The sequence below is a fragment of the Narcine bancroftii genome, chromosome 14 (genome assembly GCF_036971445.1).
Source record: "Narcine bancroftii isolate sNarBan1 chromosome 14, sNarBan1.hap1, whole genome shotgun sequence".
NCBI lineage: Eukaryota > Metazoa > Chordata > Chondrichthyes > Torpediniformes > Narcinidae > Narcine > Narcine bancroftii.
Window position 1 is genome coordinate 58,325,568 of NC_091482.1, and position 21,391 is coordinate 58,346,958.

At 39.7% G+C, this 21,391-nt stretch overlaps 2 protein-coding genes across 12 annotated transcripts in view; one reads left to right on the plus strand and one right to left on the minus strand.

Annotated features, from left to right (window-relative positions):
* Window positions 1-21,391, plus strand: part of myo5c (myosin VC) — an 85,852-nt gene that overhangs the window by 34,277 nt on the left and 30,184 nt on the right. Inside the window, exons 19-25 of the mRNA XM_069910226.1 lie at window positions 2,371-2,536; window positions 5,991-6,137; window positions 8,361-8,525; window positions 9,007-9,100; window positions 11,406-11,469; window positions 14,073-14,253; window positions 15,251-15,344. Coding sequence (XP_069766327.1) covers window positions 2,371-2,536; window positions 5,991-6,137; window positions 8,361-8,525; window positions 9,007-9,100; window positions 11,406-11,469; window positions 14,073-14,253; window positions 15,251-15,344 — 911 coding nt within the window. The remainder of the gene's footprint in view (window positions 1-2,370; window positions 2,537-5,990; window positions 6,138-8,360; window positions 8,526-9,006; window positions 9,101-11,405; window positions 11,470-14,072; window positions 14,254-15,250; window positions 15,345-21,391) is intronic.
* Window positions 1-21,391, minus strand: part of LOC138749186 (uncharacterized) — a 159,432-nt gene that overhangs the window by 32,590 nt on the left and 105,451 nt on the right. For 2 of the 11 annotated variants that reach the window (XM_069910246.1, XM_069910232.1), the window contains one exon: window positions 11,537-11,778. The exons of the other annotated variants lie outside the window; for them this stretch is intronic. The gene's annotated coding sequence lies outside the window, so the exon portion shown is untranslated. Of the gene's footprint in view, window positions 1-11,536; window positions 11,779-21,391 lie in introns of those variants that run through there. 11 annotated transcript variants of the gene reach the window in all.

A 21,391-nucleotide genomic window follows, 5' to 3' on the forward strand; every position in this document is an offset into this window, starting at 1 on the left:
TTTTGATTGCCAATAAATTACAGTGGACATGTAATCAATAATGATCTGTAGACAAATGCTGAAGCTAGAAATTGAGATAGATGGTGAGCTAATCCCCGTATCGACATGGTCTCCAGTGAAGCAATGTGATCTTCTGCAGGTTTTCAGCCGTCCAGATATTCACAAGCATTTGGTGGCAGTGGCAGCTCTTGCCTGAAGTGCTGGGAGCTGGTTACCAATTAGAAGGGCAAAGGCTAAACTGAAATGGGAGAGAAATTTCGGAGGTCTTAGAATATCTGACCCTTTATTTCATAAAAGTCCTGTGGACAATTATAAGTTGTGATATCATCCCACCACTCAGTATTAAATGATTGATATACTGCTGGTTTGTTGTGTTTAACTATGGTAAATTTAACACTACTACATTGCACCCAACGATAGATTTACCACGCATTAAGTAAAAACACAAAATGCTGGAGAAACTCAGCAGGTCAAATGGTGTCCTTTATGTGGCAAAGGCAGAGATACGTAACTGACGCTTCGGGCTTGAGCCCTTCAATACTTTGTTGACATGTCAGTTTAAATACTTAGTTTCACACTGAAGCAGATTTAGTGTAATCAGTAAAACACACACAAAGCTGGAGAAACTCAGCAGGTCAAACAGTATCCTTTATGTTGCAAAAGTGCTGAATCTACATTTTAAGATGCCAAAAAGAATATCATTTTGAGGTTTTCATGGGTAGCTTTGTGTCGAGGTTTGAGATTCTAATCGAGTTCACCGTTCATTTGTGTTTCAGTGGTATGAATGTCACGTTCAATCCTCTTTAAAAAAACTTCATTTTCTGTGGATTTTGAAGCTTTCATATCGTAGCTGACTTTTTAAAAATCCTTTCTCATATATTCAAAGTGGGGGATAAAATGTCTTTCCACTCATTTCCTTCAGAAATATGTTTTTGGTTGTGACCAATTTTTAAATAGGAAATGTGACTGCATTAAGATTTCTAATGGATTCCAACATCTGTGGTCAATTATATTAAATCAGGAATTATTGTGGAAAGGCACACATGTTTACCTCTAATCCTTATCTGATATGAAATCGTAAAATTAATAACCTTATTTGCATGCCATCCTCAAAGATTCGCAATCTTAAAAAGAATAGAGACAAAAATAGATCCTTTTTATGTTTATTTCTTATGTTGACCATTTCCTACTGTGGAAACTCATTAATTTTGGGATCTCTTCCTTGTGGAAATGAAGATTACAGTGGAGAGAGTTGCATCACACCCCTTTTGGACAAGGAAAGCCTGTATTTTGTTATTTGCAAAGGGACAGCATTTAACAGCCCAATCGCTGTTCATTGGACTTCATCAAATGGATTAAAATGTGATTTCATTTCATGAATTAGACAGAATAATTGCATGTAGGAGCCTCTTCTTTTTATGTTGTATATATTAATGATTTGAATTATGCGATGAGAATGGCTTTGAAGCCAGTTTTGCAGATGATACGCAGGTAGTGTAGCGGAAACACGAGGCTGCAGAAGGACTTGGACAGATTAGGAGAATGGGCGGAGAAAAAAATAATGTCTCAAAGTGTCCGGTCAAGCACTTGGGTAGAAAAAAATTAAACAGGCAGACTATTTTTTCAATGGGGAGAAAATTGAATATATACAGATGCAAAGGACCTGGGAGTCCTCGTGCAGGATAGCCTGAAGGTCAACTTTCAGGTCAAGATGGTGGAGAAGAAGGCAAATGCGATGCTGGCGTTCATTTTGATAGGAATAGGATACAAGAGCAGGGATGTGATGTTCGGGCTTTATAAGGCGCTGGTGAGACCTCATTTGGAGTATTGTGAGCAGTTTTGGGCTCGTCATTTAAGCAAAAAAGCAGGTGCTGACGTTGGAGAGGGTTCATAAGGATGATTCCAGGAATGAAAGGGTTATCATAGGTCAGCTCTTGGCCTGTATTCATTGAAATTTATGAGAGTGAGGGGAGATTCATTGAAGCATTTGGAATGTTGAAAGGCATGGATAGATGCAGAAAGGTGGTTTCCCCATGGTGAGAAAGGCCAGGGCAAGAGGGCACAACCACAGGATTGAAGGGCGTCCACTTAGAACAGAGATGCATAGTAATTTCTTCAGCCAGAGGGTGGTGAATCTGTGGAATTTGTTGCCACAGGCGATTGTGGAGTGTTTAAGACAGAGATTGATAGGTCCTTGATTTGCCAAGATTATGGGGAGAAGGCCGGGCAGTGGGGCCGAGTGGGAAAATGGATCAGCTCGTGATTAAATGGCGGGGAATATTTGATGGGCTGAATAGCCTACTTCTGCTTCTATGTCTCCTTTTATGGTCTCGTATCTGCTAATTAAACTTTATATTTGTTTAATTTAAGGCATGTATTGAATGCCACATCTCTAAAGCAAGCATGGGCAGCAGTCATCATCCAGAAACACTGGCGCCGATTTTTGGTGCAACGCCTGTACCAGCTGATTCTGGCAGCCACCATTACAATCCAATCGTACACCCGCGGCTGGCTCGCCAGACGATGCTACAAAACGGTAGGGCTAAAACTGGGCGGCGTGGTTAGCGCAATACTGCTTCAGCGCCAGCATTCGAGGCCGAGGTTGCACTGCCTGTTAGGAGTTAGCACGTTCTCCCCGTTTCTGCATGGGTTTTTTCCTGGGGCTCCGGTTTCCTCCCTCCCTTCAAAACGTACTGGGATTATAGTTCAATTGGGTGTAATTTGGCGGCACAGGCTCATGGACTAGAAGAGCCTGTTCCTGTGCTGTATGTTTAAAAAAATTTTAAACCAGCAAAAATGTAGCCCAACCAGCTCCAAAAGAAGAGCATGGTTAAGCAACATCACTCACAAAAGAGCAGGCCCTGTTAATTACAAGGCACTAAACAACCACAGTATAGGAAGAGTGGGTGTGAAAAGGGCAACGTAAAGAATGATTAGATGGCTGGAAAATTGTGTAACTGCAGACACTAAACCAATGGTTCTCAACCCTTTTTTTTCCACCCACATACCTCTTTAAGTCAGGTATTCCCCGACTTACCATCTATGTGACTTAAGGCCATCCGTACATATGACCAAAAAAAAAATTTTTTAAGTAAAAGAAAAAATATAAAAATTATGCTTTTACAGTGAAAATTATATCTATGGAAAACAACGCTGCTCGTGAAGTGGTTGGCAGTAGTGGCCAACCCCTCGTGAGAGCTGGCAGATGGCCGCCATGTTGTATTTGACGAACTATAACAAGGACATTTCTGACTTGTGTCCATTTTGCGATGTGTCAAGTCGGTTAGATCAAAACACAGACGCAAGTTGAGGAGTACCTGTAATTATTAACCACTTCCTATGCCGTAGGTGCAGTTTGGTTAGTAAGGATCACTTAAGCTGGTGTATACGTGGAAAAAAAATGGTTGAGAACCACGACACTAAACACAGGATTAAGGCATTACTTCAGTGAACATTAGTAAAGGTGATGATGGAAGAATTTTAAATGCTGGTCATGGTACCAAAATCAAAGATGAGCAAATCAGTTGGCTAAGTGAGTATGTTCATGAGACCAGCCATACCTTTCCAATTAGCAATAATCCAAGATTAAATCCTTGATAATAGAGCCCCAGAGAAATGACTCCTATGTTTTAAGAAATACATAATACAGTAAGACCCCTGGTATCCAGCATCTATGGGGATTGCCAGATCAGTGAATTTTCTAGTGGTGCGAGATTGTGTGTGGCACGAATGACAAACTAACAGCGAGGCGCACCAATTTTACCTATTTATTTTCAGCCATTGTTCTGCCGGTTGCTTGCGGCTGCCGGTTACTTGAATTCCAGATATCGCGGGTTTTAATGTACAAAGTTGTGAAGGAGTCAGTCAAACCTGTGAATTCTTGCCAGGTTGGGAATGGTGCAAAGTAGTGACTAATCTCAAAGATGGTGGTAAGACAGACAGACCTATGCAAGCAGATTGATTTCTCCTCATTTAATACACAAAAGTGCTGGCAAAAAGACTCAGCAGGTCCCACAGCATCTCTAGAAGGCAAAATTATATAACCAATGTTTCGGGCCTAAGGCCTGCATCATACCTTTGTCATTAATTTGCATCCTCTAGCTGCTGTTTTTTGAGTTTTTCCAACACTTTTGTGTACCAACTACAATCAGAGTTTGCAGAATCTCTTGTTTCACTCCCTTCTCTTCATTGCTTCCTGAAGAATCCTAGTATTGATCTCATATAAGATCAGAAGGTAGAAAAGGATAAAGAAACATATCACTGGACAATGAAGATTTTGCTTCCTGAACACTCTTGGGTGTATTTTATGAATTTTGGGCTGCTGATCACAAAAACAACCTTAAAAAATTTCCTATCTCATACCATTTTTAAGATGTAACCTATTTTTGTGATTTCCTGTCATTTTTTAAGTCTACAAGTACATTGCCCACAAAGCAAGCTGTTTTGGTCAATCCAAGCATGCTTGGGCATACACTCAGTCTGGGTGCTATGCAAATGTTGCCTGGGCATGCTTAGTCAGGGTAGATGCAGCCAAGCTTTAAAAGCAGCTCACATACACAGATGCTGTGCATTACATTGATTATAGAATTAACACATGTTGATGCACATGTTCTTCCTGCAATAGCTCAGTGACTGGACTTAGCAATAGCATTTACTGTCTTCACAAAGATTCAATTCAGCAGAAATGTCTCATCAATGTTGCAATAGCTGTGATACATTCTGTTACATTTGTGTTGAATATATGGTTAAGGCTCAAAGATGCACCAGGACTGCACTTGTTCAGAAAACCTATGAGCTCTACTTCGGTTGTAAAATTGGTGATCAAGACAAGCTCTGGACTCCTCACATTTGTTGTGCAACATGTGCATTCAACCTGAGAGCTTGGCTCAGAGGTACATTATGTGATTAAACATGCTAAATTCAATAACAGTTAATTTAATGTTTCTCCACCTTCCTTCGTGGTACAGCAAATCTGAAATTATCTTGGTATTCAGCTTGAAGTTGTCTGCCATTATCCCAATTTTTTTTCAGGAAGCAAACCTTTTGAAAAATTGTGTTGTCCAGTGTCCATTTCAGCTCATCCCCCTAAAAATGGTTTGTAGGCAATCAATAAAGCATTCTGTGGTTTCACTTCAACCACTCCAGTGCACATGTTCAGTCATTGGTATGGGGAAGAAATTCCTGGCATGAATCTAACATTTGCTCGTCCTGCTATGAAAGTTTAATTGATTTATTGCTCAGGCTTCCTCTTCCCTCAAACCACTTAATGTTTTCAGTTGGATGGCAACGCATTCGCCTCCTTTCAAAGCTCCCAGAAGATTTCTGGCTGAGGTGGTTGAAGAAAAATGAAGGAATGCTTCATTGATTGCCTGGAATCAGTATTTGGTGGTTGTGCTAAAATTACCTGATTATATTTATTTATCTACCTTCAGAATTTGAATTACAGTCGTGCACCACTTAATGTCCACGATACCTTCTGTGAAATAGGACATTATGCGATTTGGACATTGTGCGAACGCCATTTTGTCCGCTACGACCCATTCTCCGATCAGAGAACGGGCCTTAGCCGGAAAATTGTTTTGTTTCATTTAAAATAATTCACTCATACTGATTTCAATTTGCAACATAAAAACATGCCCACCATAAATACAGATATAGGAAATCTATTCTAACCTTATAGGACGACGAGTGTATATGGAGTCGCACGTTGCCCAAACGGATTTTGTGCGGAGTGTGACTTTTTATCAAAATTACCCCTTTTTTAAAAAAACTATAAACTCTGTAGTTGTAAACTAAATTACCCAGAAACTGCTCTTAGAAAATGACATCTATGACTTGGCAGGCAAATGTTCCAGTTTGTATTAGCATTTATAACTGATAAAATATAATGGCTATTTAAATTTATCTCATTTTCTTAAGCAAGCAGTGGAATAGGTTTTATCTAAATTGCTAATATAGTCCATCATAACTTTGTCCAATATTTGTTCTAGATGGTGAAAGATCAGAAAGCATTAATAATTCAAAAGCATGTCCGTGCCTGGTTGGTAAGACGCCGGTACCAAAGCATTCGGCGTTTTGTTTTGAACATCCAGCTCTCGTTTCGTGTCAAACAACTCCACAAGAAACTGGAGGAGCAGGTGAGTTACCAGACTATCAGGCCACTGGAAAATTAGCACCGATTTCTGATGAACTGCTTGAGTTTCCAAACCAGAATTAGATGCTTCTCGTCGATACCCTGATGGACTTTGGAGAAATTCCGCATCGAAGCTCTGAAAGACGCCACAAAGGCTTCAGGAAGTTACCTCATGGGTCACCTGTTGACTCCCAGCCTGCAGGGAGCCAGAAAGCATTGGTTTTATGAAGTAATGATGTAAGAACATGAGAGCATAAGAAATAGGACCATCCGGCCCATCGAGCCTGCTCCACCATTCAATGGGATCATGGCTGATCTGATGGTAGGCTCGTTTCTACCTACCTGCCTTTTCTCCATATCCCTTAATTCCCCTACACTGTAAAAATCTAGTTGACCTTGCTTTAAATATAACCACTGAGGAAGCTTCCATTGCTTAACACTCTCAAATTCTCCAGCATTTCCTTCATTTTAAGCAGAATTCCCATGTTTGCATTTCACATTTGCAAACAGCAGTACCCTTTACCCAGCATGCCTCTCTGCTCTCTTTGTCTGGATACAGGATACAACTGGGCATTTGTATCCTTGCGAAGCCAATGTCCTTACCGACGCCATAAAAGGCAAGGCAACACGACTCAATTGTAGAGAAAGGGAATGGAAGAGTTGGGCAGTGTACAGTCATACATCCAGGATGAGACAGCACTGGGAAAAAAAAATGCAAGAGTTACAAGGATGATACAGGTCGAACCTCTTTAATCCAGCGACTTTGGGGCCTGGCCATTGCTGGACCACAGAAATTGACCCCCTAAGGCAGGGGTTCCCAACCTTTTTGTTCTTCTGTACCCCTTGGGCATTTTTATAGGTTCCTGTGTACCCTTAAAAATTAAAGATTAAAAAAAACACGACATTGTGCAATCTGACTGCAGATTACAACACCATGTATTGTACAGTAGTGGTTATTCTCTCAGACCCAATGTACCCCCTGAAAAGTGCAAATGTGCCACTGAGGGTACATGGACCCCAGATTGGGAACCCCTGCCCTAAGGGAACCCCTGCCCTAAGGGAACCCCCTATGTAAACATATCAAAGATAGAATAAAACAGGAAATAAATACTGTGGGGCAGCATGGCTGACGTAGCGGTTAGCGCAATGCCTTTGCACCACCAGCGATCAGGACTGGGGATCGAGACCCGCACTGTCTGACCAACGGCGGCAGATTCAACCATGCCGAACCACGGGAGTTGCCAGACCATAGAGTTCCAGATAAGAGACGTATAACCTGCACCAGGATCACCATTAGAAATAAAGAAACCGTCTTGGCCCCCATTTCAAATGATAAAAAAATGCGGAGATCTGGCCTGGCAGTCGATTATGCATTTGGACGTGGATTGGGAGGATGTGGATGGAGAAGGTGCTTTCACATGGTGTTGGTGGAAGCTCGGAGACAAAGAGCGAAGATATTTAGGACAATATATGGCTCTCAGGGTGATGAGGATGTCAACTTGTCACTACATGGATTGACCCCACTCTGAGGAAGCAGGTGATGCATAATAATAGCATGGACTTTGATCCAACTGGTGGCCTTGTGTGTTGTAAGTCCATACTCGTATCCGTGTATTTATAAATATCATGGTACTGTGTGTGTGTGATTTTTTTTTCAGAAATTTTGAGGAATTCATTGATGGGCAAGTTTGAGCCATGGTTCTGTTTATCTCGATTATTCACAGTTAAGAGTTATTGTGTGATTTCTATGCAAAAATTGGAAAGCTTACTTGTTAACCCAATTGGGTTAGTGTAGGGGTTGGCACGATTGACATTATGATTAGCACAACGTGGTTACAGCACCAGCGTTCCCCCCCCCCCCCCCCCCACCCCACGATTAGAATCTGGTGCTGTCTGAAAGGAATTTGTACATTCTCCCTGTCCCTTGTGGGATTCCTTCTGGAGCTCTACCAGTTTTCTCCCACCCTTCAAAACATACGGGGGTTGCAAGTCAATTGGGTGTAATTGGACTCGTGGGCCAGAAGGGCCTGTTATTTTTTTTAAAAAAGAATGTAATGTTCAGTCAGATTTACGTACAAAAGTTTAAAATGACTTGCGCACAACATTTAAAGAAAATTGACTTGCTGTGATTCCTCCTTGTGTAGATTGATGCACGGTAACTCAGTTATTAATGCCAATAAAATAACCTTTGAATGTTTGTGAATCTGTATTTGCTGTGCTGTTCCAGAGCAGAGAGAACAAAGGGTTACTGGAACGTTTGACTTCTTTGTCCACAATTCATTCTGCTGATATGGGTAAATTTCACAAAGTTGAGGAAACGTTACAGAAGACGGTGACGCAAAAGAAGTTCGTTGAGGACCAAATGAAGAAAAACAAGGCACAAATGGAACAGGTGCTTTTTTGTGGAAGAGTATAGAGTTGACTACCATATGTACATGTATTGGTCTATTTTTGGCCCCGCCCACTGGAGCTCCCAACGCCCCGACTGCTGCCTCTTGCCTAGGCCCTGGCCGCCCACCCATCGGAGCTCCCGATCCCAAGACTGCGGACGCCCACCTAGGTCCCGGCCGCCTGCCCGCCCATCCTACCTCTCAACACCCCAAATATGGACTTACCACCCGGTCCCGGCCACCCACCCTGCTATCTGAGCTCCCAATTCCTTGATTGCGGACTTGCGACTTGCCTGCTTGTTGGAACTCCTGACACCTCAAATGAAGCGGGTACTTACCACGGTCAAATTAGTGTGCATGTAATAGTCGATCCCCAAAAAATTGGTGCACAAAATTTGACTATTACAGGAACATATACTGTAATTGTTTTCTACAAAGAAATTCTTGGCTCAATTTTGTTCTTTCATTTTCTAATTCGAGCAGACATTGTCGGAGTTGAGAAAAGAAACATTATCACTGCAGACACAGAATGAGAAACTGAAGAAGCAACATCTGGAACAGATGCAAGAAATTAAAGGTTTGTATGGTTTTTCTTTTAGTTGAAGTAGATTTCAAAGAGCGAGACGTTATATCACCAGGAATCATTCTTGCACATGAAGTAAAATGGTGAGAATTCGGGATAGATCATCAACAATCAGGCCCAGAGGACAGTCAAAATGTCAACATTGCTTCAGAGCAGCAGAACAGGTAGGGGTTGAAGGCAGGGGATGGTGTGGAAATTATTTTGGTGTCAAGGATTAGGGCATTAGTGGTTAAGGGTAATTGGGGAGTTGAGACCTGAATTGATCAATAAATCAAGATGGGCTTGTGGATGGAGAGAACTGGGACCTGATGATTTCAGGGTTAAAGGGAGAATTCAACTTTGGCACTTGATTGGACAGTGCAGGATGAGGGTACAGAGTGTTTAAAAAAATATACGAGGCCGTTGGAAACCAAATTTACGTGCAAAAAATGTCGAAAATTTCTCTGTCAAAGCACTTGTTTTGTGTTCTGTTATTTTTAAATCTGAAATTGTTAACCAAAAGGATGTTTGACAGCGTGGAAGAACAGGGGGACCTTGCAGTTCAAATCCTTGAAGCTCTCAATGTTGCTTTGCAGGTTGACAGGACAGTTAAGTAGGCCTATGGTATGCTGGGCTTCATTAGTCAGGGGATTGAATTCGTGAGTCCTGAGGTGTTGTTGCAGCTCTACAAATCTCTGGAGAGTCCACACTTAGAATATTGTGCTCAGTTCTAGTCACCTCATTATGGGATGTGGAAGCTGTGGAGTGGTTTGAATACCACTGTTTTAATCATGGACTCGTTATGTGCATGGTTTCATAACTCCAAAGAAAATGGGCCAATGACCATTTTTTTCAAGCAAAACATTTCAGTAACAATTGGGTCTAGAGCAGAGGTTCTTGACCTTCTCTTCCCACTCAAATACCACCTTAAGCAATCCCTTACTAATCACAGAGCATAAGGAATACTTAAGGTGGTGAGTGAGTGTGGAGAGAAAAAATTTAAAAGCCTTTGCTGTTATAAATACTGCAACAATTTGAACAGTCATTCCCAAAGCTCATTCTAAGGATAGGGTCCTAAACAGACGGAGAGGTGGCAATGAGTCAGGATATGATGTCAGGGTCCCCACCACTGAAGGTTTGTCGAACAGGCAGCAACGTTAGCATAGAGGTTAGTGTAATGCTATTACAGTGCCAGAGACCCGGGTTTGAATCCAAAGCTGTCTATGAGGAGTTGGTACATTCTCACTGTGTGTTTCCTCCGGGTGCTTCAGTTTCCTCCCATCCTTCAAAACATACAGGGATTGTAGTCAATTGGGTGGCACGGGCTTCTTGGCCTGAAGGGCCTGTTACTGTGCTGCATGTCTAAATTTAATTTAAAATGGAGCTGACTCAAAAAGGCCATCACTGGGAAAGTGAGAATATCTTGAAGGGTGTCGGCGATGGTTGTGATTAACGAGACCAGGAGGAGGAAGATAAGGAAGGATTGAGAAACAATATTTAGATGGAGGTGTTCCAATCGGAATGATGAAGTGAATAAAGCAACATCTCAAGTTTGAGATTACATGCTGGGACAGATGGATATCGTCCCTTCTGAATAGATGGACCTTTTAGCAACAGGTGAACAACGAGCGAGGTAGTGATGAGCCAAGTAGTGGAGGTGGTGCGTTTAGTGATTGTGGAAATTGATGCGTGTTGGCATTTTTGACAGTAGTCTGTCTGACTAGGATTGATTATACCTTTAGAAGCCAGTCAGGATTCTCCACAAATTGATAGATGTAATGAGCTCAAGCCTGCAAAAATTGTCTGTACACTCTTATTGAATGATTGCTTTGGAGAAAAGTATGGGCAATGTAGTTGGATGCAAAGACCCATAATTGGTCAATAGTGCTCATTCCAAATGTAGAAATTTTAAAAAATATGTTTATCTTGAAATGATGGCGATGGGCCTTTAAGATCTTTTATGTAAATATTGCATCAGGTTTTCTATCAGTCTTTCTGCACAAACATACCAACTATTTTACCCTCATCCCTGACACTGTAATTAGTTTGTTTGGATTATGAAAGGATTAGAACGAACCAGAGAAAATTCCCGGAATTTTCACTCTGAAGAGAAGATGAACCAAATCACTGCAATTGCTCTCAGGAAGATCCCACTGAAACTTTGAAATTCAGTGAAATTTCTGTCCTTGATCGCGCTCAAAGTTGTTAATACTGATTATTGACATTGTTGATTGGACTGTTCCCAATCTGTTTGCTCTGGAGGCCATTGGGCCCACTGTAACACTGCTGTTCATTAAAGGTTTGATCATTTTATTCATAGGAAAAATGGATAAAATGACACAGGAGCATCTTAATGATTTAGAAAGGGAGGAGCGTCAAAGACGGTAAGAAACATCGTATCAAATTGTGCCTGACTTGTGCTTTCCAAATAAAAAATATGCTTACCTCAGCATGAACACAATTGCAGAGTCATTTATGGATTTTAGACTGTAGGTGTGTAATGGCACAATCGCGGAATTTTGCCGCTACACGGGATGTGCAGGAATATTGAGTCAATTCCTGCATCGCGATTTATCCTGCAGAGCCCTCTACAGGAAGCCTGCAGCGTTAATCGTACCGGAAAAATTTGTTGACGGTCATCCACTCTACTGCACGTCCAACCATCAGGACTGTTGCACTCAGGTACTTGCTGTCTAAAAAGGCAGTAATTATGTTAATTTTTTAGGCAATTATTTCCACCCCCCCCCCCAACATTGCAGTCTAAAAACCATAATTGATAGTCTAATCAAGGAATATATGATCTCAGTCCCTGTTCCATAGATTGCATGCATATCCAGGACATATTTTTTAAGCATGTGTGATCACATCATCAACATTTGTTGACGAGAAAAATCTGCTCAATATTCTGTAGCTCAATGACAGGAAGGTATTTTGGCACCTATGCAGAGTTGTATGTTAACAAATTGTTGCATATTTGTGCTGAGTTTATATTTCAAAGCAACCAGGATGTTAAGTCTCTTGAGTTACTTGGGAGGCTTCCTAGAGATGCAAGATTTCATTAACAGAAAAGACTTTACTTACTGATGCCTTCCACCATCTAGGGAAACCGTTCACTCACACAGTGGTACACTACAGTAACTATAGTGAGAAGGGTGTATTCTTCCGTGGTTCACACTATCCCGACTATATAGCACCGGTATTTTGAAGTAAAGCTGCTAATTAATTGATTGCACACCATGAAAATTGTATCTTGAAAAGCTGCAGGTTTTTGAAGGATTATTATTCTTATAATGTCTGATACAGGCTGGGTTGCAGTAACAGCCTCTTTCTGTAGCAGATCAGTTTGAATTCCATGTTAGATTCTGTGAATGCTTCAACTGAAGTAGGTGTCATATTTACTCTAAGGACATCATTCACAGCTGTGAGTTTATAACTGGTTTACAGTATAAAATAGATCATCTATCATTTATTCCTTTATAAAACACAGTGTCTGCAGACACTGGTTGAAGTAAAAACACAACGCTGGAGAAACCCAGCAGGTCAAACAGTATCCTTTATAGAGCAAAGTAAATATACATAACTAACATTTCAACCTTGAGCCCTTCATAGTCAAGGTATCTTTGCTCTATAAAGTATATTGCATTTGGGGAGATTTGGTATGACACCAGAAACCCTGGTGAATTTCTACATAAGTGTGCAGACTGGCTGCATCACGGTCTGGTATGGGGACACCAATACCCCTGAGTGTAAAACCCTCAAAAAGGTAATGGACACAGCCCAGTACATCACAGGCAAAATACCCTCCCCACTATTGAGTACATCTACAAGGAACGCTGCTGTCAGAGAGCATGGCAATCATCGAGGATCCACACCACCCAGCACACCCTCTGTTCTCACTGTTGCCATCAGGAAAGAGGTGTCGGTGCCACAAGACTCACCCCACCAGGAGCATGAACAGCTGCTTCCCCTCCACCATCAGACTCCTCAACAATGAACTCAATCAGAGACTCATTTAAGGACTCTTAAGCATTGATTTTTTAAAAATTCTCTCTGTATTGCACAGTTTGTGTACATTCGTTATCTTTTTACAGTTCTTTGTTTGTATATGTGCTGCATGTATAGTTTTTTTGCACTGCCCAATAAGTGGTAATTCTGCCCTGCTTGCAGACAAAAGAATCTCAGGGTTGAATGTGATGTTGTGTCATGTATGCGCTCTGACAATAAATCTAAACACGGTTTAACCTGCTGAGTTCCTCCAGCATTGTGTTTCTCTCTATTTTTTTTCATAATTTAACACATTTTTTAGAGATCTCCTCTCATTCTTCTAAATTCCAGCAAGCATAGTTCAAGGTGACTTAATCACTTCTCATCAGTTAACCCCTTCATCTCAGGAATCAACCTGGTGAACCTCCTCTGCAACCACTTCCAAGGCCCACATACATCCCTCCTCAAATAGACTGGAATTGCACGCAGCTGTGGCACGTCCACTGATGCAATTGTCCACTTGCATCAGAACCTCCCTGCTTTTAAATCCACTCCTTCCAGCCCTGAAAGGCAACAGTCCATTTGCCTTCTCGATCACCGCCAAACCGACCTTTGATATTCAGCTGAAAGAGAAACGGAGTGTACAGCTCAGGTCAAAAGACTGGAGAGTTTTAGACGTGAAACATTGACTCTGTTTCCCTCTCCATAGAGGCTGCCTGATCTCCTCAGTGTTTCCATCATTTTTTTTTTGCTTTTATTGGAGTTTCTTGGTCCCTATCTGAGCGACATGGTTGATATTTATCATAAACAACAAACAGTAACTGCAGCTGAGGGATGGAATTAAATAAAGTCCATATTTGTCCAGCACGGATGTAATTGGCTGAATAGCCTCACTCTGATCTGTAAATTTCGATGCAATCGCACAAGAGAAAGGAATTTTGTTACAACTGCGGGTGATGGTATTTTAAGACTAATTGTTAATCTTTCTCCTGTGTCCCTGAAGAAAATTGGAAAATAATTTTCAGATCCAGAAGGAGGAGTATGAGAATCAAATTAAGGCACTAAATGATGAAATTAAACAGCTGCAAGAGGAAAGAATTCAGTTGCAGGAACAGGTTCAGGAAGAGTATCTGGCAAATGAGAGTCTACGGAAGGAAATGGCACAAGTAACTAACGAAACACTGGTACGTGAATCGAGCTCCTCTTGCCTGGAAATTAGATCAAGCGCTTTAAGAAGCTTATCGCCAAGTAAGATACATCTGTAAACACTGGCAAATTGTCTCTCCACGTTATGTAGAGCAAGAGGGTATTTTGCATCCAGAAGGAGGTGGTACTGAGTTCAATATAGCAATAACAAAAGGGCCTCCATCATTAGAGGGATCCTCTCCATGGCAACCAGAATAATGCAGGAAGGGAAATATTGGTCAGCACAACATTGAGGGCTGAAAGACCTGTACTTTGCTGTTCAATGGTACTCTGTGATTGGTAGGGAGGAGATAGGGATTGCAGGAGAGAGGGACGGAGTTCCCCGATTGATTCAAATGCTCCAAGGGGCCTGGAAATCTTAATCAATAGAATATACAGCAGGAGGGTGGTATGGCATACTAGGGAGGCCAGGAGACCTACCAGCACCATAACAACATGAGAGCTGGGTAAAAGTACATTCCTCTTTTTCTCTTCCATGTGTGAGCATGCCTTGAACATCAAACAATGAAATAAGTAACATAGAATTAGAGCAGTCGTTCCCAAACTTTTTCAGGCTGCAGCCCCCTTGGCTCTCAGGCCACATCCCTAGCGCTCTCCCTCACCACCACCCCCCATTTACATACACCTCTTTCTTGGTATTAAGTCTCCTGCAAATTTAAAACAACAACTAATCTAATACTATAAACAGGTGGTCCCATCCCGGGCCATCCTGATCAGTCACCGTCCCTAGCAGTCACGATCCTGGGTGGTCACCCCCACCCCCCTTCTCACCTGACTGCCGGAAACGTTCGGGCCGCCCCCTTTTTACTCCCCCCACCCACCCAGGGGAGGGGGGTGGCACTGCCCACTTTGGAAATGACTGAACCATCATTTCGTTGGATATCTGGATCAATACCTTGATCTGAGTTATTAACTAGCAATAATCATAGCTAAATGATCTGTATATGCATTAATAGGTAACTCATCTATCCACAGGTAATTCCAAAACTTAAAGGGGACATTGCAACACTTGAACTGAAGAAACAAGGTTTAGAAATGTGCCTGCAAAATCAAAGAAAAGAAATGAGAGGTAAAAACGGTTTAGGTCCTTATGGGATTCAGCGTACTATATACCAACTATTCTGATCAGATAGTGTTGGAAATGTTCAGTTGCGCTGGGGATTGGGGTTTTTTTTCCAGATATCTCTTTAAAAAACAATGAGATTATCAAATTTAGGGTAACTGTTAAATGTGAGTCATGTCTGATTTCTGCTTCAATCCCTTGTTCTCTGTATATTTCACGGCTGTCAGCAAATTCAGTTTATGGTCGCCTCACATGAAATCAACAAATACTGGTATCTGCTGAGCGTTGAACACGTAACATCTGTCGAAAAATGCTGCATGTACTCAACAGGTCGGGTAGCATCCATTGGGAGGGCGGCGGCATTGATGCTTTGGGTCAAAGGCCCTTTATCTGAACTTGAAAAGTGAGAAAGGAGGTGTGTTTGAATTTGCAAAGTATGGGGGGGTGGGGGGGAGAATGAGGGAGAGGGAATGTCTGTGGTAGGATGCAGACCAAAGGTCTCCAGATAAAAGCTACCTTGTTTTTAAAAACGAAAGGACTGGCAAGTTTAAGACAGAAAAACAAAAAGGAGCATTGATATAGATAGGAACGGTGATATCTGAGGGCAGAAAGAAGTGCGAGTGAAAGAAGTTACCTAAACTTGTTAAATTCCATCTTGTTCTGCTGCTGGCTTTGAGTATCATTGGAACAATGCAGGAAGCCAAAGAACAGAGGTCACAATGCAAGAGGCATAGAGAAGTAACACAAGAGGCAATTGGAAGCTTGGGTTGCCCTTGCAGACTGAACAGAGATGTTCTTGAACAAAACTTCTGTAAAACATGGAAGTCTGCAGACACCATGACTGAAGTAAAAAGACAATGCTGGAGAAACTCAGCAGGTCAGACAGTGTCCTTTATATTAGCAAAGGTAAAAATGCATAACCAATGTTTCGGGCTTGAGCCCTTCATCAAGGTGTACTTTCTCTTCTATGCTGGAGAAGGCAAAAACTTGTATTTGCTTTCTCCAATGCAGATGAGACAGCACAGTGAGCCCTGCATTAGGTTGAACGAGTGGTGAGTGAATTGCTGCTTCACCTTGAAGAACAGTTTGCGTCATGGTTGGTGGGACGGGAAGGGGTAAAGAGTAGCATCTCCTGTGTTTGCAGAATCTTTATAAATCACCAGTCCAGGCTCCTCTGGAATATTATCTTCTGATTGTCTTATTCCAAGAAGATGTGAGGGCAATGGGTAAGATCCAATAGAGATGAAAGCGAAAGTGACTTGTATTCCCACCGATCACTATTTTGATCCTTGACTTCATCAATATTTTGCATCACCTGTTAACGATGTAGAGCAAACAATTTCTCAACAATGCAAGATGTGTTAACTTTATTTTCCTGTGCTGTGCAAATGAATCCCATGCCGAGTATTTGGCGTGTGGAAGTTATTTTTAATTTGTGTTTAGTTTGGGCATTGGGGAAGTATTGTCGTTGCTTCATGCTGATATGTTGGGTCAGATATAACAAGTGAGATGTACACAGTAAATATTTCTTCCTTGCAACCACCTGGGATTAACTTCAGTGCACGATTACTGAATGAAAATAACACCTCCCAGCTACCTAAAATGTTCTGGAATCTCGAATTTCTAAGATTATGTTCTATTTTGAAATAGAAGAATGATTTTGAACCATGTTCTTGCAAGTTTTTTTTTTAGTTTTTTATTTTTCACACCATAAATCACATTAACCATGGTACACACTTTTTCCTTTTCACACATATAGAGTGCCATTTTCTCCCCCCCCCCCTCCCTCCTCCCATCCCACCCTCCCTACCTCCCCCCTCCCGTCCATTTAAGGTATACAATCTAGGATACATTAAACCAGTCAGACAATGTTGTCATTCAATAAAAATACACCAGAAATTCTACTGAGTCCATTCTTTCCATTTCCTTTTCCTTCCGTTAACTTAGGTAATGATTGTCCCCGGTAGGTTTTCGCTATTGTATTTAATGTAAGGCTCCCATATTTGTTTGAATATTTCAATATTATTTCTTAAACTATATGTTATTTTTTCTAATGGAATACATTTATTCATTTCTATATACCATTGTTGTATTTTCAAATTACCTTCCAATTTCCAGGTTGACATAATACATTTTTTTGCTACGGCTAGAGCTATCTTAACAAATCTTTTTTGTGCATCCTCCAAATCAATTCCAAATTCTTTGTTTTTTATGTTACTTAGGAGGAAGATCTCTGGATTCTTTGGTATATTGTTTTCTGTTATTTTATTTAATATCTGATTTAGATCTTCCCCAAATTTTTTTACTTTCTCACATGTCCAGATTGCATGAATTGTTTTTCCCATTTCTTTTTTACATCGAAAACATCTATCAGATACTGTTGGGTCCCATTTATTTAACTTTTGAGGTGTAATGTATAGCCTGTGTATCCAGTTATATTGTATCATACGTAACCTCGTATTTATTGTATTTCTCATCGTTCCAGAGCATAACTTCTCCCATGTTTCCTTCTTTATCTTTATATTTAAATCTTGTTCCCATTTTTGTTTAGTTTTACCATTTGTTTCCTCATTCTCCTTTTCTTGCAGTTTAATATACATATTTGTTATAAATCTTTTGATTATCATTGTATCTGTAATCACATATTCAAGGTTACTTCCCTCTGGCAAACTCAAACTGCTTCCTAATTTATCCTTCAAGTAGGATCTCAATTGGTAATATGCCAGCGCTGTATCTTGAGTTATATTGTACTTATCTTTCATTTGTTCAAAGGATAGGAATCTATTTCCTGAAAAACAATTTTCTATTCTTTTAATCCCTTTTTTTTCCCATTCTCTAAAGGAAAGGTTATCTATTGTAAAAGGGAGTAACTTGTTTTGCGTCAATATTAGTTTTGGTAATTGATAATTTGTTTTATTTCTTTCTACATGAATCTTCTTCCAAATATTGAGAAGATGATGTAATACTGGAGAATTTCTATGTTGTACCAATTTTTCATCCCATTTATATAATATGTGTTCAGGTATCTTTTCCCCTATTTTATCTAATTCTAATCTCGTCCAATCTGGCTTTTCCCTTGTTTGATAAAAATCTGATAGGTATCTTAATTGTGCGGCTCTATAATAATTTTTAAAGTTTGGCAGTTGTAAGCCTCCTTGTTTATACCATTCTGTTAATTTATCTAGTGCTATCCTCGGTTTCCCCCCTCTCCATAAAAATTTCCTTATTATTTTCTTTAACTCCTTGAAGAATTTCTCTGTCAGTTGTATTGGCAATGCCTGAAATAAGTATAATAGCCTTGGAAAAATGTTCATTTTAATACAGTTTATCCTTCCTATTAGTGTTAGTGGTAAATCTTTCCAATGCTCTAAATCGTCCTGTAATTTTTTCATTAGTGGATAATAATTGAGTTTATATAGTTGGCCGAGATTTTTGTTTATTTGTACACCTAGGTATCTTATTGCTTGCATTTGCCATCTAAATGGTGATTCCTTCTTAAATTTTGAAAAATCCGCATTATTCATAGGCATTCCTTCACTTTTATTTACGTTTATCTTGTAACCCGACACTTCTCCATATTCCTTCAATTTCTTATATAATTCTTTTATTGATAGTTCTGGTTCTGTTAAGTACACTATAACATCATCTGCAAATAAACTGATTTTATATTCCTTGTCTTTTATTTTTATTCCTTTTATATTATTATCTGTTCTTATCAATTCTGCTAACGCAAACAATAAAGGTGATAGTGGGCATCCCTGCCGTGTTGACCTGCTTAAGTTAAATTGCTTTGATACATGTCCATTTACTGTCACTTTCGCTAACGATCCCTTATATAATGCTTTAATCCAATTAATATACTTCTCTGGTAAACTGAATTTTTGCAATACTTTGAACAAATAATTCCATTCTACTCTGTCAAAGGCCTTCTCTGCGTCTAAAGCAACTGCTACTGTAGGTGCTTTATTCCCTTCTACTGCATGAATTAAGTTAATAAATTTACAAATATTGTCTGTTGTGCGTCTTTTTTTGATAAATCCAGTTTGGTCTAAATTTACCATTTTCGGTACATACTCTGCTAATCTGTTTGCTAATAGTTTAGCTATTATCTTATAATCTGTGTTAAGTAAAGATATTGGTCTACATGACGCTGGTGAGAGTGGATCTTTCCCTTGCTTTAGTATTACTGTAATTATTGCTGTTTTACATGAATCTGGTAAGCTTTGTGTTTTATCAATCTGGTTGATTACTTCCAGGAGGGGCGGAATTAATAAGTTTTTAAATGTTTTGTAGAATTCTATTGGGAATCCATCCTCTCCTGGTGTCTTATTATTTGGTAATTTTTTTATTATCTCTTGTATTTCTACTATTCCAAATGGCTCTGTTAATTTATTTTGTTCCTCTATTTGTAGTTTTGGTAGTTCAATTTTAGTCAGAAATTCATCTATTTTCCCTTCTTTCCATTCGTTTTCAGTTCGGTATAATTGTTCATAGAATTCTCTAAAGTTTTCCTTAATTTCTTTTGGATTATATGTAATTTGTTTGTCTTTTTTCCTTGATGCCAATACTATTTTCTTAGCTTGTTCTGTCTTAAGCTGCCATGCTAGGATTTTGTGCATTTTTTCACCTAGTTCATAATATTTCTGTTTTGTCTTCATTATATTCTTCTCCACCTTATATGTTTGTAGTGTTTCATATTTTATTTCTTTATCTGCCAATTCTCTTCTTTTAGTTGTATCTTCCTTCATTGCTAATTCTTTTTCTATATTTACTATTTCCCTTTCCAACTGCTCTGTTTCCTGATTATAGTCCTTCTTCATCTTGGTTACATAACTTATTATTTGCCCTCTAATGAATGCTTTCATTGCATCCCATAGTATAAACTTATCTTCCACTGATTCCGTATTTATTTCAAAATACATTTTAATTTGTTTTTCAATAAATTCTCTAAAATCCTGCCTTTTAAGTAACATGGGGTTTAATCTCCATCTATACATACTTGGAGGGATGTCCTCTAACTTTACTGTCAATATTAAGGGTGAATGGTCCGATAATATTCTAGCTTTATATTCTGTTTTTCTTACTCTATCTTGCATACGAGCTGATAACAAAAATAGGTCTATTCTTGAGTATGTTTTATGTCTAGCCGAGTAATATGAATATTCCTTTTCCTTTGGGTGTTGTTTCCTCCATATATCCAAATGTTGCATTTCTTCCATCGATTTAATTATAAATTTGGTTACTTTGTTCTTTCTGTTAATTTTTTTCCCAGTTTTGTCCATATTTGAATCCAAATTCAGGTTGAAATCCCCTCCTATTAATATGTTCCCTTGCGTATCTGCTACCTTCAAAAAGATATCTTGCATAAACTTTTGATCTTCTTCGTTAGGTGAATATACATTGAGTAGATTCCAAAACTCCGAATATATCTGACATTTTATCATTACATATCTCCCTGCTGGATCTATTATTTCCTCTTCTATTTTAAATGGCACATTTTTACTAATTAATATAGCTACTCCTCTTGCTTTTGAATTATACGATGCTGCTGTTACGTGTCCTACCCAATCTCTCTTTAATTTCTTGTGTTCCAATTCAGTTAAATGTGTTTCTTGCACAAATGCTATATCAATTTTTTCTTTTTTCAGTAAATTTAGCAGTGTCTTCCTTTTGATTTGGTTATGTATTCCATTAATATTTAAAGTCATATAGTTCAACGTAGCCATTTTATACTTTGTTTATCTTCCCTTTCCGTTTCTCCATCATTACCTTTCCTTCTTATCCATTTCTGTTTTCTTGTTTTGAACCCTTTATAAGACAACATTCCTAAAACATCAATCATTTTCCTTATTCTCCTATTTAAAACTTCTTTAGCCCCAATCTCCCCTCCCCCTCCTGAGTTGTCTTTTATCCCTTGTCAGACAACCACATCTCCCCTCTCCATTTGGATTTGCGGATTTGTGAATTCAGTCGCAAGCGTCAGCTGATTTTGCAGTGACCGCAACTCCTCCCCACCCAGCCCCCCCCAGAAAAGATTTCACTTTTCATATGTA